The sequence below is a fragment of the Nerophis ophidion genome, linkage group LG08 (genome assembly GCF_033978795.1).
Source record: "Nerophis ophidion isolate RoL-2023_Sa linkage group LG08, RoL_Noph_v1.0, whole genome shotgun sequence".
Classification (NCBI taxonomy): Eukaryota; Metazoa; Chordata; class Actinopteri; order Syngnathiformes; family Syngnathidae; genus Nerophis; species Nerophis ophidion.
Genome location: NC_084618.1, coordinates 35209280 through 35236706, shown reverse-complemented (window position 1 = coordinate 35236706; position 27427 = coordinate 35209280). Strand labels below are relative to the sequence as shown.

At 42.0% G+C, this 27427-nt stretch overlaps 2 protein-coding genes across 7 annotated transcripts; one reads left to right on the top strand and one right to left on the bottom strand.

Annotated features, from left to right (window-relative positions):
• Window positions 1-146: 146 nt before the first annotated feature.
• LOC133557698 (polyhomeotic-like protein 1) lies at window positions 147-21663 on the top strand. Of its 6 annotated transcripts, XM_061908397.1 has the most exons (16): window positions 147-386; window positions 474-582; window positions 7463-7593; window positions 7703-7819; window positions 7902-7973; window positions 8057-8185; window positions 8255-8413; window positions 8482-8548; window positions 8616-9478; window positions 9547-9664; window positions 16002-16159; window positions 16230-16287; window positions 20054-20141; window positions 20227-20410; window positions 20473-20662; window positions 20731-21663. In XM_061908397.1, exons 3-16 carry the CDS (start codon window positions 7468-7470, stop codon window positions 20880-20882), a joined length of 2481 nt encoding a protein of 826 aa, XP_061764381.1. In that variant the 5' UTR covers window positions 147-386; window positions 474-582; window positions 7463-7467; the 3' UTR covers window positions 20883-21663. The 6 variants fall into 6 exon arrangements, with proteins under 6 accessions (XP_061764381.1, XP_061764382.1, XP_061764384.1 ...); XM_061908398.1 differs by lacking the exon at window positions 474-582 and having other exon boundaries at window positions 147-331; XM_061908400.1 differs by lacking the exon at window positions 474-582 and having other exon boundaries at window positions 16020-16159.
• LOC133557700 (gastrula zinc finger protein XlCGF8.2DB-like) lies at window positions 21182-27427 on the bottom strand. The gene is made up of 2 exons (XM_061908403.1): window positions 27276-27427; window positions 21182-23851 (listed from the first exon to the last, which is right to left on the bottom strand). Exons 1-2 carry the CDS (start codon window positions 27331-27333, stop codon window positions 22980-22982), a joined length of 930 nt encoding a protein of 309 aa, XP_061764387.1. The 5' UTR covers window positions 27334-27427; the 3' UTR covers window positions 21182-22979.

The window sequence follows — 27427 nt, the reverse complement described above, 5'->3', positions numbered from 1 at the left end:
AATAATGAGGTTGCAAAGGTAGAATTCCTTTTCAAATTTTTGTTCATACAGTGTAAAACCAAAAATCACATCTTTAAAACAAAGCACAAATTTGTACAAATATTTGTTGTCCTCATCGAAAAATATGACTGCCACGTCATCTTTTAGCGCCGGCACAAAGGTGGGCGTGGCCGCGTGAACATCAGCCGCAGATCTGTCACTGCTTGTGCGGCTCTGTCCGGTGGAAACGTTCTAGCGGAACCCAAGAAAGACGTCCCGTAATCGACTGCGCCGCACCGACTGCTCGGTGGCCGCCGGAGCGGTGCGGGGCTGAAAAGGAGGTCCGGTGTCGGTGAGCGAGGAAGCTTGTCGGGGATGCTAGCTAGCTAGTTTGCTAACGTTAGCTTGTGAGTAAGATTGCCAACTCCCTGATTAAATAGTCACTCTTTGGTTGGCAGGGCTTGTCCACCCTGTAATATGTCTTTTTTTTTTAGTTTTGTTAAGTTTTATACTTGCTACAAATGTTGAAAGGACTCCTGTTGAAGATTTAAGAGTCAATATACTCATATTTGTATGCTGTATGACTCCAACCAGGGACAAGCGGTAAGAAATGGTTGGATGACTCCAACCACAATTGATAGACTGTGATGGCTGTAACATTTTCTTATGTTATACAGCAATATCCCAAATTGGGATACATTCAATTTTGCTCTCAAAATTCTAGAGAAAATACCCCATAATGACATTGTAAGAAGTTGCAAATTTATTTATTGATATTTACAGCCTTTGCTCAATACTTTGTTGATGCTCCGATGGCAGCAATTAGAGCCTCTAGTCATTTTGAATACGATGATGTTGTAGGAACAATACCAATGTGACCAATTTGTATAATGCACAATCTTTTTGCAAATTTCTTCCAGCTATATATTTGAATAATGTGTGCTGCACATTTTGCAAATCAATGGGCGCAAATACATGTTTTTGGTGTCAAAATAATGTATGTAAATCTATTCATTTGTAGTCGGGACGATATAACTGAGTATTTCCCTCAAATCAGTCCAACCCTAACCACTATACAATGAACATCCACGACTAAACTACTGACCAAACTACTACCACAACTTGGTTTACTATTTGTAAAATATAATAATGTAGGTTTACTGACTAAACCATCCACAAAATCTCGTCTTAAATCTTGTTGTAGCAATGCTTGTGCTTGGTTGGGTTCTGATAGATCACAGGAAGGTGGCACACTCCAGGCAGCGTTTACACTTTTTAATGTCTTTTCGTTACACTCAAATATCTTTTCATTATGTTCAAATATGTTTTCGTTACACTCAAATGTCTCTTGGACTGTTCAGCCCATACTTGCAATCATCAGTCCTTTTCTGGTTTGTCCATGCACTCTGCGTTCCTCCCGCTTGTGCCGCGTGTTTGCGTCTCTTCCGCATTCCTTTCTCCCAACAAGGTCTCCCGCGCTGCTAATAAAGGAACAGGTGATTAAATAACTCGTTCCAGCTGAGATTATCCACTCACCTGTCAGCTGCTTCACAACCGATCTCTGCACATACCCCGCCCGCAGGGAACGCGCGGACCACGCCCCCCGCCACATGCCTCCACCGCCGGACTCAGGCCGGGCATCTGTCTCCTGGGCGCGAGAGGAAGTCGGCAACGGCCATCTGCGCGCCCGGCCTGTGGAACACCCGAAAATTGTAGGGTTGGAAAGCCAGGTACCACTGGGTGATCCTCGCGTTGGCGTCCTTCATGCGGTGGAGCCGCTGTAGCGGTTTGTAGTCTGAGTAAAGACTGAAGGCGCGCCCAAGCAGGTAGTAGCGGAGGGCTCCCACCTACCACCGGATGGCGAGGCACTCCCTCTCCACTGTGCTGTACCTCGCCTCCCGGTCCGACAGCTTTCGGCTGATGTAGAGTACGGGGCGGTCGAAGCCCTCCACCCGCTGGGACAGCACCCCCCCAGGCCCCGGCTCGACGCGTCCGCCTGCAGACAGAAAGGGATGTCAAATTTTGGCATGTGCAGTCCCGGTTCCTCACAGAGTGCTGTTTTCACCTTCTCAAACGCCCACTGGCACTGCTCCGTCTACTGGACCAGTTCTGGAGCACCCTTTCGGGTGAGGTCAGTCAGTGGGCTGGTCCAGTCCGCGAATTGGGGAATGAACCGGCGGTAATAGCCCGCCAACCCCAAAAACTGCCTCACCTCCTTTTTTGTCTTGGGAGGTGGACAGGCAGCGATGGCTGGCGTTTTGTCCATTTATGGTGATTTAACCCTTAATGCTGAGTGCCAAGCAGGGAGGTAATGGGTCCCATTTTTATAGTCTTTGGTATGACTCGGCCAGGATTTGAACCCACAACCTACCCATCTCAGGGTAGACACTCTAACCACTAGGCCACTGAGTCATGCCTGTATAGTGGCCAGACTGAAGGCATTTCTTAGTAAAAAGTTTGCCAAAATGCACTTGAAAGATTCTCAGACCGTGAGAAAAAAATTATTTGGTCTGATGAGATAAAGATTATACTTTTTGTTTGAATGCCAGGTAACATTATTGGAGAAAACCAGGCACCGCTCATCACCGGGCCAACACCATGTCTACAGTGAAGCATGGTGGTGGTGGCAGCATCATGCTGTGGGTGTTTTTCGGCAGGAGAAATTGGGAAACTAGTCAGGATGGAGGGAAAGATGAATGCAGCAATGTACAGAGATATCCTGGATGCAAACCAATGCTTCCCATCAAACCTGATAGGGCTTTAGAGATGCTGCAGAAAGGAATGGGCAAAGAGGAAATGGCTAAACTGCCCAAAGATAGGTGTTAAGCTTCTGACATCGTATTTAAAAAGATTGGAGGCTTTACTTGCTGCCAATAGCAAAGCACTGAGAAAAAGCTGTAAATGTTAATGTACATTCTTTTTTTTAATTTAAATAACTTGCAGATTTAAAAAAAATCAAAATACACATTGTCTTTTTGGAGTATTGGTTTTGAGGACAAAAAATATTTATTGAATTTTCAGGCATGTGAAATGTCCGCAAAAACGCCTTTATAAACAAAAATGTTTGGGTCTAAATATAATTTCCGCATTTTTTAAAAATGAAATATCAATAAAATTACGATCTTTTATTCATTTTTTAATAAATTGCAGATTTAAAAAAAAATAATTCACATTGTCATTTTGAAGTACTGGTTTTGTGGACAAAAAATTATTCATTAAATTTTCAGGAATGTGAAATGGCCAGGAAGATGCATTTATAGACATTGTTTGCACCTAAATAAAATGTCCACGTTTTTTTAATGAAATATCAATAAAATTACGATGTAAACAAAAGTTGTTTAACGCTTTCCCCGGCCGCAGGTACTCTCTGTTCCTCTTGCATAAACGCCACACTGAGTTGTAGGAGGGGGAGACTATTGGGGGCAGTGAAACAAAGTCCCTAGTTAGGTAACCATATAGTTAGCTTACTTGTTGTCACCTCCGGCGACAGCTGTCTACTTTGCTGCTAATCATATTTAGATGATTACAATCCGAACACTGTTAGTTGTAGAGTATTTGCCAGCGAGAAGGTATATTTTTGACGTGACGGATGTAAACAGAGGTCACAGCACTGGAAGAATATTACTTGAGGGGGTGTGGCTACAGGATAGAGTTGCCAAATGGGAGTTATTTTCATGCATGTTACAGAATTTTAAATTATGTTTTCAATGATAATAACATATTGTTAGTAAATGATCTACTAAAAAACCCTAAACATTCTATGGTAAATTACACGGGAAATGTATGTGGGTTCTTCCGAGGATGTCGTAGTCGTAGTGGTTTGTACAGTCCTTTGAGACATTTGTGATTTAGATATTTATACAAATAAACATTGATTGATTGATTGATCGGTGGAGGGAATACTTCGAAGACCTCCTCAATCCCACCAACACGTCTTTCTTTGAGGAAGCGGTGCCTGGGGAATCTGTAGTGGACTCTCCTATTTCTGGGGCTGAGGTCGCTGAGGTAGTTAAAAAGCTCCTCGGCGGCAAGGCCCCGGGGGTGGATGAGATCCGCCCGGAGTTCCTTAAGGCTCTGGATGCTGTGGGGCTGTCTTGGTTGACAAGACTCTGCAGCATCGCGTGGACATCGGGGGCGGTACCTCTGGATTGGCAGACCGGGGTGGTGGTTCCTCTCTTTAAGAAGGGGGACCGGAGGGTGTGTTCCAACTATCGTGGGATCACACTCCTCAGCCTTCCCGGTAAGGTTTATTCAGGTGTACTGGAGAGGAGGCTTCGCCGGATAGTCGAACCTCGGATTCAGGAGGAACAGTGTGGTTTTCGTCCTGGTCGTGGAACTGTGGACCAGCTCTATACTCTCGGCAGGGTTCTTGAGGGTGCATGGGAGTTTGCCCAACCAGTCTACATGTGCTTTGTGGACTTGGAGAAGGCATTCGACCGTGTCCCTCGGGAAGTCCTGTGGGGAGTGCTCAGAGAGTATGGGGTATCGGAATGTCTTATTGTGGCAGTCCGCTCCCTGTATGATCAGTGTCAGAGCTTGGTCCGCATTGCTGGCAGTAAGTCGGACACGTTTCCAGTGAAGGTTGGACTCCGCCAAGGCTGTCCTTTGTCACCGATTCTGTTCATAACTTTTATGGACAGAATTTCTAGGCGCAGTCAAGGCGTTGAGGGGTTCCGGTTTGGTGGCCACGGGATTAGGTCTCTGCTTTTTGCAGATGATGTAGTCCTGATGGCTTCATCTGGCCGGGATCTTCAGCTCTCACTGGATCGGTTCGCAGCCGAGTGTGAAGCGACCGGAATGAGAATCAGCACCTCCAAGTCCGAGTCCATGGTTCTCGCCCGGAAAAGGGTGGAGTGCCATCTCCGGGTTGGGGAGGAGACCCTGCCCCAAGTGGAGGAGTTCAAGTACCTAGGAGTCTTGTTCACGAGTGGGGGAAGAGTGGATCGTGAGATCGACAGGAGGATCGGTGCGGCGTCTTCAGTAATGCGGACGTTGTACCGATCCGTTGTGGTGAAGAAGGAGCTGAGCCGGAAGGCAAAGCTCTCAATTTACCGGTCGATCTACGTTCCCATCCTCATCTATGGTCATGAGCTTTGGGTCATGACCGAAAGGATAAGATCACGGGTACAAGCGGCCGAAATGAGTTTCCTCCGCCGGGTGGCGGGGCTCTCCCTTAGAGATAGGGTGAGAAGCTCTGCCATCCGGGAGGAGCTCAACGTAAAGCCGCTGCTCCTCCACATCGAGAGGAGCCAGATGAGGTGGTTCGGGCATCTGGTCAGGATGCCACCCGAACGCCTCCCTAGGGATGTGTTTAGGGCACGTCCAGCTGGTAGGAGGCCACGGGGAAGACCCAGGACACGTTGGAAAGACTATGTCTCCCGGCTGGCCTGGGAACGCCTCGGGATCCCCCGGGAAGAGCTAGACGAAGTGGCTGGAGATAGGGAAGTCTGGGCTTCCCTGCTTAGGCTGCTGCCCCCGCGACCCGACCTCGGATAAGCGGAAGATGATGGATGGATGGATGGATGATTGATTGATAAGTGTCAAAAAGACTGCCAAAATAGGTAGGGAGATGAGAATACATTTACAGGTAAAATATATTTTAGAAATGCACCCAATTGCAGTAAATGTTTTCAAATGTTATTTTGGGGTTTGTGTGGCAGCACTTCAGTCTGATAAGAAATGTTTATCAATTTTCGTTTTTTTTTTTTCAAAGGATGCTTACATCCATGCATTTTGTAATAGGGCTGTAACATAAACATTTTTTGAAAAAGTGAATCTCTCCTACTTCTATTGTACTATTTTTTTCAGCTATAGTTATATTAATCATTAGTAATGTAGCAGCCTAGTTTTGAATGGCAGGGTCCCTGCTATCACATGTTAATAAAGATATAACATTTACATATTAATAATCAACTACAGGTTTTCCAAATGTTGTAATAAATTAAGCAGAGACCCCAAAAGGGACAAGCAGTAGAAAATGGATGGATGGATAGAGTTGAGCATGTGTCAGCATGTGACCCCACTTTTAACTCTTTTTTTCAAACGCTTATTGCAAACACTAACTTACAGTAAGTCATTAATTTGACTTTGTAAGTCATTCTTTTAGTATCTCAGGTAACTACGACTGTTTTGTTTTTACTTTACGGAAAAAATATCAAGATATAAATCGTATATTGCCATTCAGCAAATGGAGCGGCAAACACAACTAAAATTTGTTGGCTTCTTCACGTGACGAAGCCGGCCTGCGTCACCACAGTCTGTATTCTATTGCCCCCCAGGCTGTAGTGGCAGCCACAAGGTGGAGATGTGATGGCGACAGGCCGAGATACACCGATCCTTACACCCACCCACCTCCTTCCTTGGCCCCCTCCCCCGGAGAGTCACCACCTTAACTAAAAAATGTTCTGGGGGAAACGCTGATGTGTGTGTGTGAATATATATATATATGTATGTACTATATGTATGTGTGTCAGGCCACGAATTGTAACTTTTTAAGGTCAAGGAAAGCGTTCCCTTAAATGAGGGCTCATTTCAGGGAACCGAGGCAAGTTAGAAGGGTACCAAGGCAATGATTATTTTCTTTCGAGGCAGGAAAGAAAAGTTGAAAGATGGCACCTGATGGCCATACGTAACTGCACTTTTTGCCCATATACATACAAATAGTATGTATATGGGCCAAAGTAATAATTAAGATTATTGTTATCAATATTGAAATCATGATTACTGATTGTTAGGTAAAGCAGTGTTGTGGTACATAATACCATCATCTATCCAATCCAATCCAATCCACTTTATTTATATAGCACATTTAAACAACAATAACGTTTCCAAAGTGCTGCACAGCCATGTTAAAAACAATTGTAAAAAAAAAAAAAAAAAAAAAAAAAATTGTAATGTCTAGTAAAAAGCCTTTAGATAAACGTTATACAGTATATATATATATATATATATATATATATATAGTATATATAGTATCTATAGTATATATAGTATCTATAGTATCTATATATACATAGTATATATATATATATATATGAATGTGGATATATGTGTGTATTTATATATGTGTTTATATGTACATATGTATGTGTACTCCCTGCTTGACACTCAGGTTGGAATTGGGTGTTTAATCACCAAAAATGATTCTCTGGCACAACCACCGTTGCTGCTCAATGCTCCCCTCACCTCCTAGGGGGTGATCAAGGGGATAGGTCAAATGCAGAGAATAATTTCACCACACCTAGTGTGTATGTGTGACAATCATTGGTACTTTTTACTTATATATTTATGCGTATACATGGGTGTAAATATTTATATGAATATATGTTATTGTTTTATCATATCCTATCAAGCTCAGTGAACTCCTCCATGCTTGCTACCTTATTGCCCTGTTCACAGGTCATGGCCAGGTGCTGCCTGTAGCGCTGACATTGTTGACAGATGTCTGTCTTTTTTTTTTTTGACGTTTGCTATGTGCTTACAGTCACCATGGATACGGGTGACGAGAAGAACCAGCCGCAGGAGGCATCGGCCAATGACAGTGCTTTATCTGGAACAAGTGCCCGCTCCTCTGCCATGAACTCCATGTCTTTGTACGAAAGGCAGGCTGTGCAGGTAAGTGTGTGCGTGTGTGTGTGTGCGTGCGTGCGCGTGTGTGTGTGTCTGTGTCTTCTGACCTTCATCATCACCATCATGGTGGTTAACTTGTGTCACCCCCATGAAGGCCCTGCAGGCGCTCCAGAGGCAGCCGCACGCCGCTCAGTACTTCCAGCAGCTCATGCTGCAGCAGCACATCAACAAGGCGCAGCTGCAGAACCTGGCAGCCGTGCAGCAGGTCCAGGTGTGTGTCCTCGTCTTACTTTAGCGTGTCGCCTCTCATCAAAATGCAAATAGTATGCTGGTTCAACTTCTTGTCCCTCCAGGCCAGTCTGGCGGCAGGTTGTCAGCCCAGCCAATCCGGCGGTAGCCCTTCTCAGACTGCCGTCACTTCAGCAGTAAGTGCCATGCTATTTTCCCGCAAGTTAAACGTGAATGACAGAAATTGGGTTAGATGACGTCTTGATGGTGTCTGTTTCAGGCCTGTGCGACATCTAGCTCCGCCTCCACAGCAAGCAACCGCCCTGTTGGCGTCTCGGCGACGACCACCATTAGTCAGTCGGTACTGCTGGGCGGGGGCGCTGGGGGCCGGGGTCAAATGTACCTCAGGGTCTGTTTCTTTTTACTCGACATTTTGTCAAGGTTTTGTCATGATCTTAACATTACCTCGCTCATGCAGGTCAACCGTTCGCTGAGAGCGCCCATCTCCCCGCAGCTCATCTTCATGCGTGGCAACACGGCGACCGCTGCCGTGGCGACCCTCCCTCAGCTTCCTCAGCCTCGTAAACCTGAAATAGCGGCCACATCGTCCTCCGGCTGCCAAACTGATAGCGATCAGGTCAGTGACGCCAGCAGCCATAATGGAGTTATCACCACTAGGACGCATTTTTATCTCGTTTTCTTCAGGTGCAGAACCTGACTGTGCGGAACGTGTCTGGTCCAAAATGTGTCAAAACTGAGAGGAGCGATGCTGGTGAGCCAAAACTTTGCTCAGTAAGTGAGGATTTTCTCTAAAATAAAAGCACTTTTTTTCTGTGTAGCTGCCTACCCACTAGTCCACTCCACCCCACGGTCTCCCAACAAGGCCAGTCAGCCTCAGGCACCCCCCATCAAGATCCCAACATACCCTCAGCCCGCCAACATCAAAGCACCCCCTCCCCTGTCCTCCACTAGCGCCGCGGCTTCCTCCGTCCCTCTTACGCAGCTTCTTCTTCACAGTAATCAAACTACTGCTCCCGCCGTGACACACGCCCTGGTTCTAACATCCACTGGGGCATCGCAGGCCCACACGTTCCCAGTTTGCACGGCGACAATAAAACCGGCAGTCAGTGCTCAGACGTTGGTAGTGCAGCCTCTGCAGAAGAGCTCACTGGGTGGGGACAAATTGGGTCATGGCAACAATCCTGTCCCCATCCAGCCTAAAACACTGCAGGGTCTGCGCCTGAACCAGCAGCTACCTTTGAGGAACCCCCCTCCCATCATGCCTGCTCCGACGCCAGCCAGCAGCTCCGCCATGACACCGCACATCCCCGTTCAGATTGTTGGCGCCAGGCAGAGCACGCTGGGAAGCAGCCAGGCTTTAGCCTTAGCCCGGGGTGGTTGCAGCCAGGAAGGGGCCGCCATCCTCACCAGCTCGTCCAGCCTGCTCACCATGGTAGCATCCATTGCCTCAAGAGAGAGCGGGGTCATGAGTGGAGGGGTGGGCATAAAGGCGCTGTCCCAAGAGCCCCACCCACCATCCCTGACTTCTAAGGTTCATGCCAATCAGAGTGAAAATGGACCCCTCACTGTAAGTGCCGCCTCCTCTCAGTCTGCAACAGTCTCCTCCCCCTCCTCCTTGCTGGCTAGCGCCCCCCTCCCTTTGGCGGAAAATGGCGACTTAGTGGGCTGTCGGACGGTGCAGGTGAGCTGCCTTAAGAGGTCATGGTTCGGCTCCTCTATAAAAAAAAATTGTCCTTTGGCCTTTTGTAGGTAAAAGAAGCGACCAGCATTCTTAAACGCAAGCTGGATGAAGATGGCCCCTCTCGTCCACAGTCGCTGCCCGTTAAAAATTGTTCCTCAGTACTCACCAGCGTTTCCATGGAAACAGGTAAACTAGCAGATACTTCTCACTCTAGAACAGGTAGGTCCATTTTGATGGTTTTTCTTTCCTGAAAAGGTTAAAAAAAATCTGTGTTGATAAAGCTAATACGTTGCTTGTAAAATATTCTACATGTCAGCTTTGTGTAATAGGTGACAAGGCAAATTATTTATACAAATCCCAAAACGGGTTGAAGTTGGCACGTTGTGTACATCGTAAATAAAAACAGAATACAATGATTTGACAATCCTTTTCAACCTACATTAAATTGTACACACTGCAAATCAAGATACTTAACGTTCGAATTGATAAACTTTGTTATTCTTTGCAAACATTAGCTCATTTGGAATTTGATGCCTGCAACATGTTTCAAAAAAGCTGGCACAAGTGGCAAAAAAGACTGAGAACGTTGAGGAATGCTCATCAAACACTCTTTTGGAACATCCCACAGGTGAACAGGCTAATTTGGAACAGGTGGGTGCCATGATTGGGTATAAAAGCAGCTTTCATGAAATGCTAAGTTGTTCACAAACAAGGATGGGGCGAAGGTCACCACTTTGTGAACAAATGCGTGAGCAAATCGTCAAATAGTTTAAGAACAACATTTCTCAATGAGCTATTGCAAGGAATTGAGGGATTTCACCATCTACGGTCCGCAATGTCATCAAAAGGTTCAGAGAATCTAGAGAAATCACTGCACGTAAGCGGCAATACCAAAAACCATCATTGAATGCCCGTGACCTTTGATCCCTTCTGTACTGCATCAAAAACCGACATCAGTGTGTAAAGGATATCACCACATGTGTTCAGGAAAAATTCTGAAAGCCACTGTCAGTAACTACAGTTGGCCACTACATCTGTAAATCCAAGCGAAAGCCATTTATCAACAAAACAACAAAGAACCATCCGGACTGTTATAGGCGCAAAGTTCAAAAGTCAGCATCTTTGATGATATGGTGGTGTATTAGTGCCCAAGGCATGGGTAACTTACACATCTGTGAAGGCACCATTAATGCTGAATGGTACATACAGGTTTTGGAGCAACATATGTTGCCATCCAAGCAATGTCTTTTTCATGGACGCCCCTGCTTATTTCAGCAAGACAATGCCAAGCCACATTCTTCACGTGTTACAACAGCGTGGCTTCGTAGTAAAAAAGTGCGGGTACCAGACTGGCCTGCCTGTAGTCCAGACCTGTCTCGCATTGAAAATGTGTGGCGTAAAATACGACAACGGAGACCCCGGACTGTTAAACAACTTAAGCTGTACATCAAGCAAGAATGGGAAATAATTCCACCTGAAAAGCTTCAAAAATTGGTCTCGTCTTTTCCCAAACGTTTACTGAGTGTTGTTAAAAGGAAAGGCCATGTAACACAGAGGTAAAAATGCCTCTGTGCCAACTTTTTTGCAATGTGTTGCTGCCATTAAATTCTAAGTGAATCATTATTTGCAAAGAAAAATAAGTTTCTAAATTCGAACATTAAATATCTTGTCTTTGCAATCTATTCAAATGAAAATAAGTTAAATTTGCAAATCATTGTATTCTGTTTTTATTTACAATTTGTACAACAAGGAGAGGTCCAACAGCTGGCTTCATGGTGTCCTAAAAACGAGTTGGTTCTTAACACTAACAAAACCAAAGAACTAATTTTAGACTTCCGCAGGAAAGGGCAGAAAAAACACCCTCCACTTTTAATTAATAACAATCTCATACAAATGGTCAAACAATTAAATTTTTTAGTGGTGACCATAACAGAAGATCTATGCTGGAACATTAACACTGCTTCTACAATCGGAAAGGCCCAACAACGTCTTTTTTTTTAAGGAAACTAAAATGCGAAAGCATTCCGCAGAAATCAATGGTAAACTTTTACAATTGTGCCATCAGCAGTGTCCTAACTTACGGCTTGTTAGTATGGTTTGCTAGCCGCACTAAAGCAAACCAACAGGCCCTCCGGCGAGTGATTAAAACGGCGGGGAAAATTACAAGGACGATACTCCCAGAGATGAGTGCCATGTACACAGCTCGCTGCTTAAAGCGAGTACGCAACATCCTGAAGGACAGATACCACCCAGCACATGGCCTCTTCAACCGGCTACCCTCTGGAAGGAGGTATAGATCGACTCGCGCCAGGACCACCAGAATGTCTCACAGTCTGTATGCCCAGGCTGTGAGACTGCTAAGTGAACAGCCTGCTCCTTTACTGCGCCCGACCATCTTATTACCTCACTCTTCACCACCTCAATAATTGTGCTCTGGACATTGCATTGCTGCAACATCAACGCAACACCCATCAGACATCTTACTGTTCCCACCCCTCACCCCTCTATACGCGATCTTCTTGACAATGCTAAACTGTAAACTATGGTCAACCTGTCATCACTGCAGTTTCTATGCCGCTAGACCATCGTTTCTCAAAGTGTGGGGCGCGCCCCACTGGTGGGGAATAGAGACATGACAGGTGGGGCGCGAGAAACGGGGGGAGATTCCACTTTAATTTTTTTTTTTTTTTTTTTAATTCTTAGATTTTTTTTCTTACAACCCCGTTTTCTACACAAACTGTAAATCACTTTGTGATTCTTTCTGTGAAATCTGATGTATAAATGAATGTAAATGACTTATTTTTCCTGTAGGCTTTACATTTCTAGGTAGGAGCGAAAGTTTGACAGACGCAACAGTAACTGATGGGGACGGGGCTGAGCGGAACAAACTTTCGCGCGGATGGGTAGCAGGCTAATCTGTGGACCACAATTACACAAAATGGATAAATCGGCTTCATATAGAGATGCATACAGAATTGTTCAATGCAAAAAACCACACACAATTGCTGAGCAGCTGATTCTCCCCGCTGCAATAGACATGGTGTCAGTCATGCTTGACGAGACAAGCGCAGCAAAATTAAAAGCTGCCCCACTGTCAAGCGACACAGTTGCGAGACATATATGCGACATTGCAAGTGATCTTGAGGAACAACTCGTAGACCAGGGGTCGGCAACCCGCGGCTCCGGAGCTGCATGCGACTCTTTGATCACTCTGATGCGACTCAGCTTGTCACGACCAGCACAGCCTGTCATCCTGCTTGTCAAACCTCGGGACACGCCCACGGCCGCGTGCGTCTCCGTCAAAGACATGTGGGTGTCCAAGTTAAAGCGCCTGACAGCGCACCTTGAAGATGTTTCACGCCAGAAGGCTGTTCTTGTTCAGAATCACAAATAGTGTGATATTGAAAACCTCCCCAAACCAGACAAACTTGTGTTCGAAACTTGGAACGCTATCCCCGACTTTTATGTGAACATGAAAAAGTATGCACTTGGAGTCCTGTCGATCTTTGGATCCACATATGTATGTGAGGAGGTGTTCTCCAACATTAACTTTATTAAAAACAAACATGGCACACGCCTCACAGATGAGAGCTTACAATCCTGTGTGAAGATAAAGGTGACGTCATACAGCCCGGATGTGGAGACGCTGTGCTCTGCGGTTCAGGAGCAGAAATCACATTGACCACGTATGATAAATATTTTAATTTCCTATAATGTTGCATATATTCACATTTTTTAATTGTTCAGTGAAATAGACATTTTAAGGCATTTTTGGTTCTCTGCCAGTGAAAAATTTAAGTTTGGCGTTTTTTTTTTCCATTACTACAAGGAGGACTTAAATAGACATTAAGTATTTTACTTTACCTTCAACCCGACGTCTTTTTCGGAGTTAAAACGTTTTGTTGCATGCAGACATTTTAGTAAATTTTTTCTGCAGTCGTTCATTGATTTAATAAACGTAACCCATCAGAGTTTGTTTATACATAGCACAAGGCAAAAAGAAAACTTTATATGCAGTGTTATTTCATTTTTTTTATTTTTTATTTTTATTTTATTTTATTTTGTAATTGTTTTGTCCTGTCCAGCTTCCCAGGCAAATCATATAGTTGATGTAGATGCCTATATCGGCTGTTCAAATTTACTTTACAGAAGAGAAGTGTAGGATACTTCTCTTGTTGCCTTATTTAAATTTGACTTTACTAAATTTATTTATATTATCATCTGGAGCAGCAAGGGATAGAAAGAGAAAAAAAAGGAAGACAGAGGGGGAAATTGTGGGAATCAGAGGGGGATTAGACAGTGTTATTTCATTTTAAATTTCAAAATAGTTTTGTGGCTCCCATTGTTTTCTTTAATTTGTCAAATGGGTCAAAATGGCTCTTTGAGTGGTAAAGGTTGCCGACCCCTGTCTTAGACAAATTAAAATAAAGTCGTTTTGCTTTACAAGTGGACGAAGCTATTGACAGCAATAAAGACTGCCTGTTCATCGCGTACGTCCGCTTTGTGAATGGCAAGTCACTGTGCGAGGATTTACTGTTTTGGAAATACATAAAAAATAGAGCCACTGCTGATGAGCTGTTCAAGATAATACAGTTACCTCAAATAACACAACCATAAATGGGAAAACTGCGTGGGCTTTTGCTCTGATGGCGCACAGACCATGGCAGGGTCAAGAAACGGGCTACAGGCTCTAATAAAGAGGGTTACGCCAAATGCGCTTTGGACACACTGCGTCATTCACCGGGAAGCACTCGCGTCAAGGCAGTTCAGCCCCGAACTCAATGAGGTTTTAACAGATGTGAGTGCGGTAAATTTTATCAAAACACGAAAAAGTGACACTTTTAATTGATTTATTGTGGAACTTGATGCAAGTTATTTGATTTATTATTGAACTTGATGCAAGTTATAACACTTTTGTTTTATTTATTATTGAACTTGATGCAAGTTATACCACAGCTGCACAGTCTTTTTATTTATTATTGAACTTGATTTTATTTTATGTTATTGAGTTTGAATGTATACAACTTGATGTTACATGATGTTCAATAAATTTGAAAATGTTAAGCTTGGCATTAGCGTTCTGTTGAGGCGATGGGGGCAGGTGGGGCTCGACAATTCCCCCTTGTCCAAAGTGGGGGATGACAAAAAAAGTTTGAGAACCACTGCGCTAGACAAAGCTCGAACGAAATCTCGTTGACATGTATGACTTAAGTGTTATTATGACAATTACAATAAAGGAATGGATTGATTGATTGATTGATTGATTGATTGATTGATTGAGCCAACTTCACTGGTTTTGGGTTTTGTAGAAGTAGTTAGGCTTAGGCAATATGGTGTAAAAATGTTATTTACTTTTTTTTCTTTTTCAATTTTTTTTTTTACCCTAAATGTTAGGGAAAGTTTTGTTTTTATTTGATGAAGAACTAGTGTACTGCATATACCGCATCTTACTCTTAGCAAAATTCAAATTTTTATTCGACTTTGTATCGAATATTTTTAACGGATGAAACAAAATACATTTAGCTGTTGTAGTAGCTAAGTGTGGCATATTTACTGTGATGCTTTTGCTCTTATATTGATCAATGTGCATTGTCCTAAGCAAATAGTTATTATTCAATACAGAGCTTCCTATGGGAGGCAAAGTAACTTATGTCTTCAATATAATACTTATGTAAATAAAAATGTAGTATTAAGTTTAGTAAGTGGATAAACGCATGCTTTTTCACTGTTTGGCCACCACATGTTTAGCAACTTGCAGTGCGAATGCTTTAGTGATCGTTCGCCACTGTGCTTCTCTCTTGTCAAACATGGTACATTGTGTAAATGATTCCGCCAGGATAAGCTGCTTTTTAGCTGGATTTAGTTTATTTGTTGTTATGGTCTTGTTTGCCTTGGAAAGAGTTGCATTTCCACTACTCTGCTGGATGCTCCTGTTTCAGATGCTGGCGTATGTTTGTTGTGCTGCTGCCTTTTTTAAACAAACTTTTCAGGGGATAGTAATGTGTTCCATGCCTGTCACCCCAAAACCAAACCACTGACAACAGTTTTTCTTTTTTTTTTAGAACAGAGATCTCTCTCTTGTTAGCGTTAGCATTAGCCATGTTAAGCTTTCTGTGTCTGAATCGCTTTAAGGAGACAAAGGAGTTGGTGAAATCTACGGAAGCTCCTCTTGGCAAAAAATATGCCATAACAAAAAGAGAAAAACATAAATTTTGTCATTTTTTAATAATATGGAACAAAAATATTTAATTTATTGACAATAATCTATTTATCGCCCAGGCCTTTTATTATTATTAAACTTAAAATTAGACTTAGACAAACTTTAATGATCCACAAGGAAAATTGTTCAACACAGTAGCTCAGTTACAATGATAGTTGTAGTAGTTGTGTCTACTACTTTTTCCTTCATTATTGCTGTTGATTTATTTCTTGTTCACTTGAAACAAATACATTGTCCCTAGGCCACACTTTGGACCCCCCTGATCTTGACAACTATGACGTCTTCCCGCTCTCTTACCTCCAGACTCTGCCCCTCCCCCAGCCTACCCAACCCTGCCAGTGTCCCGCAGTGGCTGCGCTCGTAGAGAGAAGGCTCCTCCCCCTCAAGCCGTTATCAAACCGCACGTCCTCACGCACCTCATTGAGGGCTTCGTCATCCAGGAAGGGCCGGAGCCTTTCCCCGTGAGTTCCCGGGATGTGTTAATGTCACACTTTTTCAAACTGAGTTTTGTCTCTTATGCTTGACTGACAGGTGTGTGGAACAATAAAAGACTCAGCCGTGGAAGATCAATCTGTTACTACAACAATAGGTCAGTGCCTCTCACACTGACAGTAGACACAAGGAATGGGTATGGAATTCTATACTTTTATAGGCACGGACCAAATTCCGTCGGTACTACCGGGTATCGATTCACGTAAAATCAAACAGTGACATATTTCGATACCTTTGCTGCATGTGACGTCACCTCCGTTGCAGACCGTGACAGGCTCAAGGAATCGATCACTCAAGCAGTAGTCATGGCAGACTCAGCCAAACTCTCAAAGTCATTTTGCAATTTTCCACACAAACAAAACAAGTATGTTTGGTAACTTAAAGTAAGGCTTCAATCTCCCAAAACGCTTTAGCTTGATGCTAACTGACATTGGGTTTGCCATTGGCAGGCTACTTTTAGCATGAGTGATTTTACATGGAAATTTCAACAACTTCAAATTTGGTAATGAAAATTACAGCTGATATCAATATCAGCTGTAGTTTTCATTTTGTAGAATATAAAGTTTTACTGCGAGTCCTAATATCAAACAACGTCATTACAATCATACATAAATGATGATGGAAACACAAAGGCCGATCTTTACTGTGAATGTAGCAATAAATCAATAAATCTATACCTACGTTCTTGTTCCAGCAAAAAAAGTCCAGAAATGATCGATCTTGGCTCATGTGCGTACTTGAACTACAGGCGCGTCCACGTCCGCGGATCAGACATGGGTCCGCTCAGGATCCGCATAGGCGGAGGTGATACTCTAGGCGGCGCATACCAGTTTGGTTTGCCGCGTCCGCCGATCAGACACTGGTCCACTGAGGATCCGCTGTCTGACCGTACAATTTTCATAGGCGCAGCGGATCCTCTAGGCGGAGCCAAAACAAATGTGACAGTAACGCGGGTTGGGCGACTTGAAGGCGGATCCGTATAGGAGTCTCCTGCTGTGTGGGAATGTTACATTCAAACAGCTAGTGTGTTATCAGCTTTAATACAGTCTAAAGCCTTTGTATGGCGCAACATACCACATAGAGCAGGGGTCGGCAACCCAAAATGTTGAAAGAGCCATATTGGACCAAAAATACAAAAACAAATATGTCTGGAGCCGCAAAACAAATTTAAAAGCCATATTACATACAGATAGTGTGTCATGAAATATAAATTGAATCAAGAGGACTTAAAAGAAGCTAAATGAGCTCAAATATAGCTACAAATGAGGCATAATGATGCAATATGTACATACAGCTAGCCTAAATAGCATGTTAGCATCGATTAGCTTGCAGTCATGCAGTAAGCAAATACGTCTGATTAGCGCTCCACACAAGTCAATAACATCAACAAAACTCACCTTTGTGCATTCATGCACAACGTTAAATGTTTGGTGGACAAAATGAGACAGAAAAAGAAGTGGCATAAAACACGTCCTAGAAAGTTGGAGAAAGTTAGACATGTAAACGATCTACGGTGAGTTCAAGGACCGCCAAAATTAATTGGACAAAACGGTGCTTGCCAAATACTCGAATCAGTGAAGCATGTTTAATACAAACAGTGTGCTTTATAACAATTAGGGAGGTTTGTGTCATGTTTGTCCTCCTACAGAAACTAAATTAAAACCAAAAATATATTTTTTTCCCCTCATCATTTCCATTTTTCATATATTTTTGAAAAAGCTCCAGAGAGCCACTAGGGCGGCGCTAAAGAGCCGCGAGTTGGCGGCCCCTGACATAGAGGTTCCTTGAAAAAGCTGCTTCATATTACCTGCTACTTCTGCTTTTGTTTTTAAACATGAAATATTACAATATTGATATATAAAATAAGGTGAAACCAATCTCTTCAGGTTAAATTAACAGTTGGTTTAACTGCTACTTTTCGGTTGTTTTTTAAGATACAGATAATACAAATACAAATCAAATTATTATTAAAAAATAAATACAACAAATCTCTTCATGTTAAATGAGCAGTGGTTTGTCCTGCTCTTACTGTTATTTTAACAGCTACGCTAGCAGAGAAAAGTCACAATAAATGCAAATGTCACAACAATATGAAGACGGAATGAAAATGAGAGTGGACAACTTTCATCGACTCACCGACATCCTAAAGCGGTATGTTGAAAACGGTGAAATGAACAAAGTTGAAAAAGTAAGAAAAGCGCGTCTAATTTTTTAGTCATAAATAACTTATTCAATAATAATAATATACTTTGTTCGTTATACTGTTTTCAACCTCCCGGTTCAGGAGGTCGGTCCGTCGCCGTAACATTCTCCGCTGTCACTTTCGTTTTGTCCATTGCGTTCTCTGTGGCTTAAAGTTGTGTTGTGGCGTTTATATTTGCTGTGGCTTTTCCATTCATACTGTCGCTGAAAGTAGTTAAGTTATCTGACTTTTCTTGGCCATCGTAGGTATTAGCAATTTTTGTTTGGATGACTGACGGCGATGACGCCACAGATGGGCAGACAGACTTGAGTAAGGTTTAACTACCTTACCGTTAAAAGTGCTGAACTTCACATTAAGTATGTTCTTAAATCCAATGTTTTACTTTTTGTAGTATCGATAAAATTTATTGATTGCCTTTCAAAACAATGTTGGATCGAAACCTGTCTTCCTGGAAGCAAACTTGCCGAGCACAGATTAATGTACAAACCCCGTTTCCATATAAGTTGGGAAATTGGGTTAGATGTAAATATAAACAGAATACAATGATTTGCAAATCCAATTCAACCCATATTAAGTTGAATGCACTACAAAGACAAGATATTTGATGTTCAAACTCATAAACTTTATTTTTTTTTGCAAATAATAATTAACTTTGAATTTCATGGCTGCAACACGTGCCAAAGTAGTTGGGAAAAGACATCACCTTTTCTTTTAACAACACTCAACGTCGTGGCGCAGTGGCCGTGCGCAACCCGAGGGTCCCTGGTTCAATCCCCACCTAGTACCAACCTCGTCATGTCCGTTGTGTCCTGAGCAAGACACTTCACCCTTGCGTCCTCTGTTTCCAAATATAATTTGAAATGCGGACTCGTCAAACCACAGAACACCTTAGCACTTTGCATCAGTCCATCTTAGATTTCACGGACCGTAGATGGTAAAATCCCTAAACACCTTGCATTAGCTCGTTGAGAAATGTTCTAAAACTATTCGACAATTTGCTTACAAATTGGTGACCCTCGCCCCATCCTTGTTTGTGAATTACTTAGCATTTCATGGAAGCTGCTTTTATAACCAATCATGGCACCCAACTGTTCCCAATTAGCCTGCACACCTGTGGGATGTTCCAAATAAGTGTTTGATTAGCATTTCTCAACTTTATTAGTATTTATTGCCACCTTTCCAAACTTCTTTGTAACGTGTTGTTGGCATCAAATTCTAAAATTAATGATTATTTGCAAAAAAAAAAAAAATGTTTATCAGTTTGAACATCAAATATGTTGTCTTTGTAGCATATTCAACTGAATATGGATTGAAAATGATTTGCAAATCATTGTATTCCGTTTATATTTACATCTAACACAATTTCACAACTCATATGGAAACGGGGTTTGTAGTTCAATCTAAGGAATATGAATCGATTCACTGATTAAATCATTACACGCTTAGTTATCATAAACAGCTCCTTTTTAAATCTTACATTAAACTATAAAATTAACATTTATTAACACACACAGAAGTAACAAAAATTGGTACTGAGTACCAATATCGAGTCCCAGATACCGGGTATTGGTACTGTATTGGTTCAAATGTGAACGGTACCCCACATCGTCACATGTTTGAACAATACTGGTGACATCCTTATGTCTCCCGTCCCCCGCAGTGCTGAAATGTGAGTACTGTAAGAAGTTTGCCCCCGCCAGCCAGTTCCGAGGCACTAAAAGGTTCTGCTCCATGTTGTGTGCAAAAAGGTACAAACAACAACATAATCCTGCATGCATGTCCTCATCTTGTTCTAATCACAACTAAGTGTGTGCGTCTACGATGTTTCCTCAGATACAACGTCAGCTTCAGGCAACCCCTGAGCGTACGGCACGCTCAGGAATGCCACCAGCCTCCCCGTCAAGATCAGCTGTCCCACTCAGACGAGGACGCAAGGGTAGCCAGGAGGAGCGTTCCTCGCAGGACCAGCTCAGAGATAGCCAGTGCCAAGATAGCGGGAAGATCCCTTCCTGTCACGGTGAGACAGCTTTAGAAAAGAAATTGATCAAGTTGTGACCTATGACCTGCTCTGCACCACAGCGCCACTCCGAGTCCAGCCACTCTGACACAGAATCCAGCGGCGAGGAGGAAGAGGACAACCCCATGTCTCTCTCGCCTGCTTCTTTAGCTTCCTGCCACGCCAAGGAGACTCCCAGCCTCAGCTCCCAATCTTCTAGCCCCGCCCACTGGAGTGTTGACCAAGTGTCACAGTATATTTCCTCCTTACAAGGTGCGGATATCCTTGGTTTCTTAATGTCCCTGCCCCACCATTTTTTTTTAATCTACCCCTCCTTGCAGGCTGCGAGGAGCTGGCCTTGCACTTCCTGTCGCAGGAGATTGACGGACAGGCCCTGCTGCTGCTAAAGGAGGAACATCTCATGTCCACCATGAACATCAAGCTGGGACCCGCCCTCAAAATCTGCGCTCACATCAACAACCTGAGGGACTAAGGTGGTTCAAAGTAGAGGTACTGAACTTGTCCTGTTCAAGTATTTTTTAGAACTTCTAAAAGAGAAAATTGGTCTGGGTTTTTGTCTTTCCTTCACGTTTTCGTCCAATTCATCATGTGACAAAAGTTGGACCGAATCTAGAAAGACAAGCATAGTTTTACTCTTCAGTCTTAAGTGGTTTATTTGGACAGGACCACATCCTTGGTATTGACTCTTTTCCTTCAATTTAAACACAGAACATCAAGGTTTTCGCACATTTTTGGACCTCACCTCCAAAAGAAATATTTTTTATGAACACCACCACCAGGTTTATCCAGATCTGGACTTGATCACATCAGACTAAACAAGCACTTGGACTTGTAGCGTGACCCCAAGTCTACTCTAATGTTCTGTGTAATGTGTGTGTGTGTGTGTGTGTGTGTGTGTGTTTGTGTGTGCGTGTGTGTGCGTGCGTGTGCGCGTGCGTGTGTACAGCTATTTAAATTTGTGTATGTTCGTCGTGTGGACCTTGACGACTGACTAGATCGTCCCTAATAAGGGTTTTGTCACATAGCAATACTTGTTAGCTTGCTAGGTAGCGCTATTCATCATTATTAGTAACTTCTAGAAGGTTCTTGAGTCATTGTCAGATGTTTGACACAGTGATGAAGCACAAACTGACTTATTTATAAACTCCAAAGCACTTAGCTGTGTAAGAACAACAAAAAGCCTGCAATGACATTCAACGTGTTCAGAATGTTAGCTCAAGCAAATAAAAAATGGAGGATTTGATTCAAATGAAGCCGACTGCTGCTTTGATGCTGCTTTTTATTCCTGCCTGTGCTGTTGCTATGGATACAGGGCTTTTCCTCTATAAACTACAAATTACTGTATTCTTAAGACCGTTTGTGTTACATGAAACAACGCCCCCTGCCTACATGTGGCAGGAGAAGACCTCAACAGATGACCAGACATGTTTGGACATCTGTGTTCACACTTGACAGGTAAGATTTTAATACAGTTCACAAAGCACTGCTGTAAAATGTGGTGGTCCTTTTAGAGTTTCTGATTGGATGCTGACAAGTTTACATAATCATTTAACACCAGGGTTTTACTGCCATAAAATATTCAACAAATCTCTGGAAAAATATTACAGTCATGACGACATGATCCCTTTTTCCACCAAGGGAAGCATACTGAAAAATTTAAATATGTTCATTTAAAATATTGTAAAAACGCTTTAAAAAAAAACATAGATAACTTACAGGCAGAACTCATGTTTTCATTTCATGATTTTGATGCAGTCCCACAAATGATTAATACTGTATAAAAACGGCGTGGCGCAGTGGTAGAGTGGCCGTGCGCAACCTGAGGGTCCCTGGTTCAAATCCCACCTAGTACCAACCTCGTCACGTCCGTTGTGTCCCGAGCAAGACACTTCACCCTTGCTCCTGATGGGTGCTGGTTGGCGCCTCGCATGGCAGCTCCCTCCATCAGTGTGTGAATGTGTGTGTGAATGGGTAAATGTGGAAGTAGTGTCAAAGCGCTTTGAGTACCTTGAAGGTAGAAAAGCGCTATACAAGTACAACCCATTTATCATTTTATTTAAAAAGACAACCAGCAACGTGCGCTTCCCTTTTCCCCCATTATTGCATCTTCCAAGCAGGAGGCAGAGTTTTCTGATGGCAGTGCGTCAATGAAAATGAAAGTGAAATGAATTTAGAAATAGTCAAATGTTAAGAAAGTAGAGAAATCAACACTGCGACTGAAGGATAAAGACGGTATCTTTAACGATAGGAAAAGACCCGCTCTGGCGAAAATAAAGCAGTGCAGTGGTCTCTCTCCCAAGCCCACAAAGGAATAGAAGTAAAGCGTTTGAGGGACGTTGGTGGTCATTTAGAAATAATGCAGCTTTAAGTTACGACGTTTCTTTAAGTTTCCTCTTTTTTATGGTTTTTTTGCTCATAAAAAACAAGCTGCTGGCCACACTTTGGACACTGCTGCCTTAGGGCAAGGAATGTTTGAACATTTGTTTAGCGTGTTGGATTTAACAGACCACACATATGTAGTAAAGTACCAATAGTTGCATATTTTTCAGACTTTTTAATCATCAAACACTCAACTACAAATATCTCCTGCGTGTGTTCTCATGTGATGAACCAAAGCTGACCGCCGACTGTAGCTGGTGTTGCAGATTGAGCAGGAGAAAGGTTTCTCCCCGGTGTGGCTCCTCCTATGTCGAGCCAAGCTACCTTTTTGAGAGAACTTGACGCCGCAATGTGAGCAAGTGAAAGGTTTTTCTCCGGTGTGAATGCGAGAGTGGACGATCAAGTCGGAGCGCTGACACAAACTGACGTTGCAGACCGGGCAGGTAAACGTCTTTTCTCCAGTGTGAGTCGTGGTGTGTCTCACCAAGCTGCCTTTCTGAGAGAACTTAAGGCCGCAAAGCGAGCAGGAGAACGGTTTCTCACCGGTGTGAATACGACAGTGGGTGATTAAATTGGAGCGCTTCTTAAATGTCTTACTGCAAAACGAGCAACTAAAAGGGTTTTCTGCCGTGTGAAGCGACATGTGTGTTGTCAGATTCTTTTTTTTTCCAAAACTTTTGTTGCAATGAGAACATTGAAAGTGTTTGTCGTGGTCGCCTATCGAGTGTTTTTTAGTCTTCAGAAGTTCTTCATCAGTGTCTGTAGATTGTGATGTCTCTTCACAGTCTGACAGTGGATCTAAAATGTAGTCTTCGCCTCTCATCTCCTCACTGTGATGAAAATGTGGCCACTCGGCTCGCTCCTCATCATCTTCTTCATACTTCACTTGGACCTTGCTTATGTCCACCTCCTCAAACCCTTTTAGCTCCTCTTCCTCTTGACTGATGCTGTGCTCCTCCTCTTCCTCTTTAACGTAGGCGGGCAGTGGCTCCTCCTGCTTCACCCTGCGCTCCTGCTGCTCTTCTTCACCAACGACTACTGTGAGCACATCTGATGGTAAAACTAAAACACAGACCAAAAATATAGATAAAGCTTAGTTATTATTAGCAAATGCCAGGCACAACTAAAGTATAGCATACTTTCCTCTTGTTCCGGTAACAGTATTGGTCAAGTACAAGTGGTACCTCAGTTTTTTGTACACCCCCCTTTTTGCATAATTATGTCTTTGTCGGAACTTTAAGATCTGATGACTATTGAAACCCCAGGTACCACTGTATTTGTTTTTGTGTACCTATTCTATTATAGTATATACTAGTGTAGTTATGATTATCGCAATTATTCTTCCTTGTACTTTGTAAACACTTATAGTTTGCGAGCCTCTTAAACTGAATCATATTAGTACATTATTTGATTTATTTTCCTAACGCATTCCATAATTTAATTCCACGTACTCCTTTGCTAAAGGTTTTAAGTGTTGTATGTGTTGTAAGCTTATATTTCTCCTCTTTTGTTGGGGAATTGCTGTATGTTGTTTACATGTGCTCCTCCAATTCATCAAATTGCAATATTTGAATTAAATAAATAAAAGGTGTGAATGTTCTCTTTATCTAACTTTATGTAATATTCTAACTGACTGACTTTGTAACAGGGTTACTGAATAAATTGTACTTTTTTTTTAGTTATTTCCCCATATTTCTGCACAATAACTCACATGGTAACACGATGGAGCCTTTGAGAATATGAAGTGATTTTTGGTCTACAACATAATTTGCTTTGGTTATTATAGAAATATTTATTGCCAATTTATATTGTATATTTTGTATATGATATTTCCAGTTAATTTGATCATATATTATTACAAACAGAAAAAAGATTTATTTCACGCTATCAATATCTACTCTGTTTGTATGTGTTATTACTTTTTAATAATGCTGTTTCCTATAAAATGGTTTAACAGAAACAGAGTTAATAAATCCTACCCGTCTCAGCTATGACTGATTTGTTGTTTTGTATTTAAGACTTCAGTATTAAGTTTCTAAAGTCCAGTGAGAAAATTAGAGGCTAGAACAATTTCTGGTTTGAATTTCAAAACAAGGCACGAAGATAGTTTGTCTCTTGAACCTTAAGTGCGAGGTCCCAGTACAATGTTTTATTTTGAAGAGCCTTTCCGGATGTTAAAAATAACGACATCACGTAAAATATCTACGACAGTCTCTGGGACATCATGTATTTTGTATTTAACATACTATACAAGTGAAAGAAACGGATAAAGATGTATAACAGTAAAGTTAATGTTTGTAGGTATAGCTAATAATAGTTATCTCCACACGATAATACAGATTTATAGTAATGCCACTGATTCAAAACATGTTTTGCTTCAGTCAGTATTGGAGTTTTTGTCACTTTGTGTCGTCTATAACGCAATTCAAAGTGCTTTACAGAAGGATAAAATTACATAAAGGCAAAAAAATAATAAACAAAATACAAATATTATTTTTAAAAAATCATTAACTAGAACAAAATACAATGGATTTCCAACTACAATTGTCTTTTGTAATGTGTAGTTTGTCAATGTCTACAGTCTTTCAACTTGTGTGTGTATTTTCTACTATTACCAAATAACATTGTTTTTAAGTTTTGCTTGCATTAAAACATTGTCTGTTTTTTTAATCAAAACAAATTTTTAAAGTGTTCATTCCCACTGATTTTAATGTTTTAGCTGCCATATATTTTTACCTGAATAATGTTTTGTAAAGGTGGTAAACTTCCAAATTGAGTATTTTTTCAAACCTTTATTTATAAATTTCGATATTTACAAACAGTTGAGAAATAATAATCAAAATAAATATAAAACAGCGCCAGGGGGTTGTAAATTCAAATGAACTAAAATAGAATATTACAATATAGAATAATATTAAAGTATATATATATGTATATATACTTTAATATTATTCTATTAATGTTCTACGAGTTGGTGGTGGCGAGTGCTTTTTTGTACGCCGTGGCTTGCTGGGGCAGCGGGCTGAGAGTGAGGGACGCAATCAGACTGGACAAGTTGGTAGAGAAGGCCAGTAACGTGGATGGAGTGGAGCTGGACTCTCTGGCGGTGGTGTCAGAAAGGAGAAGTCTAGCAAAATTCCTAGCCATTATGGACAACACCTCCCACCCACTACACTCGCACCTTGCGGAGAGAATGAGCACGTTCAGTGGAAGGCTCAGACTCCCAAAATGTAACACGGAACGACACAGGAGGTCCTTCATACCGACAGTCATCAGACTGTATAATGCATATGTTCCTTGACTGCACTTAAATGTGGAATATATGTAGCATATATTTATATTATTCATATATTATTTATTATTATTATTGTTTATTGTGAGCGAACTGTGGTGCTGAATTTCCCCCAGGGATCAATAAAGTACTTTCTATTCTATATATATAATAAACAAAGTGCAAAGCCATATATATATATATATATATATATATATATATATATATATATATATATATATATATATATATATATATATATATATATATATATATATACACACACACACACTCTGGGGTATATATATATTGGGCTTCACGGTGGCAGAGGGGTTAGTGCGTCTGCCTCACAATACGAAGGTCCTGCAGTCCTGGGTTCAAATCCAGGCTCGGGATCTTTCTGTGTGGAGTTTGCATGTTCTCCCCGTGAATGCGTGGGTTCCCTCCGGGTACTCCGGCTTCCTCCCACTTCCAAAGACATGCACCTGGGGATAGGTTGATTGGCAACACTAAAATTGGCCGTAGTGTGTGAATGTGAGTGTGAATGTTGTCTGTCTATATGTGTTGGCCCTGCGATGAGGTGGCGACTTGTCCAGGGTGTACCCCGCCTTCCGCCCGATTGTAGCTGAGATAGGCGCCAGCGCCCCCCGCGACCCCGAACGGGAATAAGCGGCAGAAAATGGATGGATATATACACACACACACAAAATAAAGTGCAAAGCCATAGGCTCACTCAATTTCAGTAAATAACTTAAAATTTGGAACACAGCATCATCATTTTCACAGCTTTTTGGTTGTTAGAGGTAGAAAGTGTTTTAATGTAGAGTTCTAAATCTTTTTTTAAAGGCAAAAAACACAGGTCGGGTATTGAGAAACTTACATTGAAATTGAAGATTATTTCCATCACTATTGCACTCAAGCAGGTATTTATGCTGAACTTAGCAAAACAATTCAATTTTACAGTTGAACAATGCAGAGTACAACATGTATGAGTTACAAAACCAGGTAGACGTTATAAACACACAGACAAAGAAAAAGTGAAAATAATAATATTCTCCTTAAGTCAGCATGTAAACATGGCAGTATTGAGTTAGCTGAGGCTTGGAGTCTGTGTGGATGTTTAGCTAGCTTTAGCTTAGCAGTGGTTGCTTTATTCGTTATTTGTCATGTTTTCAGCAACGCTATGTTCCTTTATAGAGCAGAAATACCACAAACCTTCACATTTCAGCATCGTTTCAGGACATAAACATGTTTGCAGGCGGTGGTCCATCATGATGTCCCAGAGACTGTCGTAGATATTTTACGTGATGTCGTTATTTTTAACATCCGGAAAGGCTCTTCAAAATAAAACATTGTACTGGGACCTC

Coding starts and splice junctions, on each gene's coding strand:
- LOC133557698 (XM_061908398.1), top strand. CDS start 7,468: ATGGATACGGGTGACGAGAAGAACCAGCCGCAGGAGGCATCGGCCAAT. Junction 8,414..8,481: donor GCCAAACTGATAGCGATCAG/GTCAGTGACGCC, acceptor CGTTTTCTTCAG/GTGCAGAACCTGACTGTGCG. Junction 20,142..20,226: donor TCCATGTTGTGTGCAAAAAG/GTACAAACAACA, acceptor ATGTTTCCTCAG/ATACAACGTCAGCTTCAGGC.
- LOC133557700 (XM_061908403.1), bottom strand. CDS start 27,333: ATGATGGACCACCGCCTGCAAACATGTTTATGTCCTGAAACGATGCTG. Junction 23,852..27,275: donor AACGATGCTGAAATGTGAAG/GTTTGTGGTATT, acceptor TCTGTGTTTTAG/TTTTACCATCAGATGTGCTC.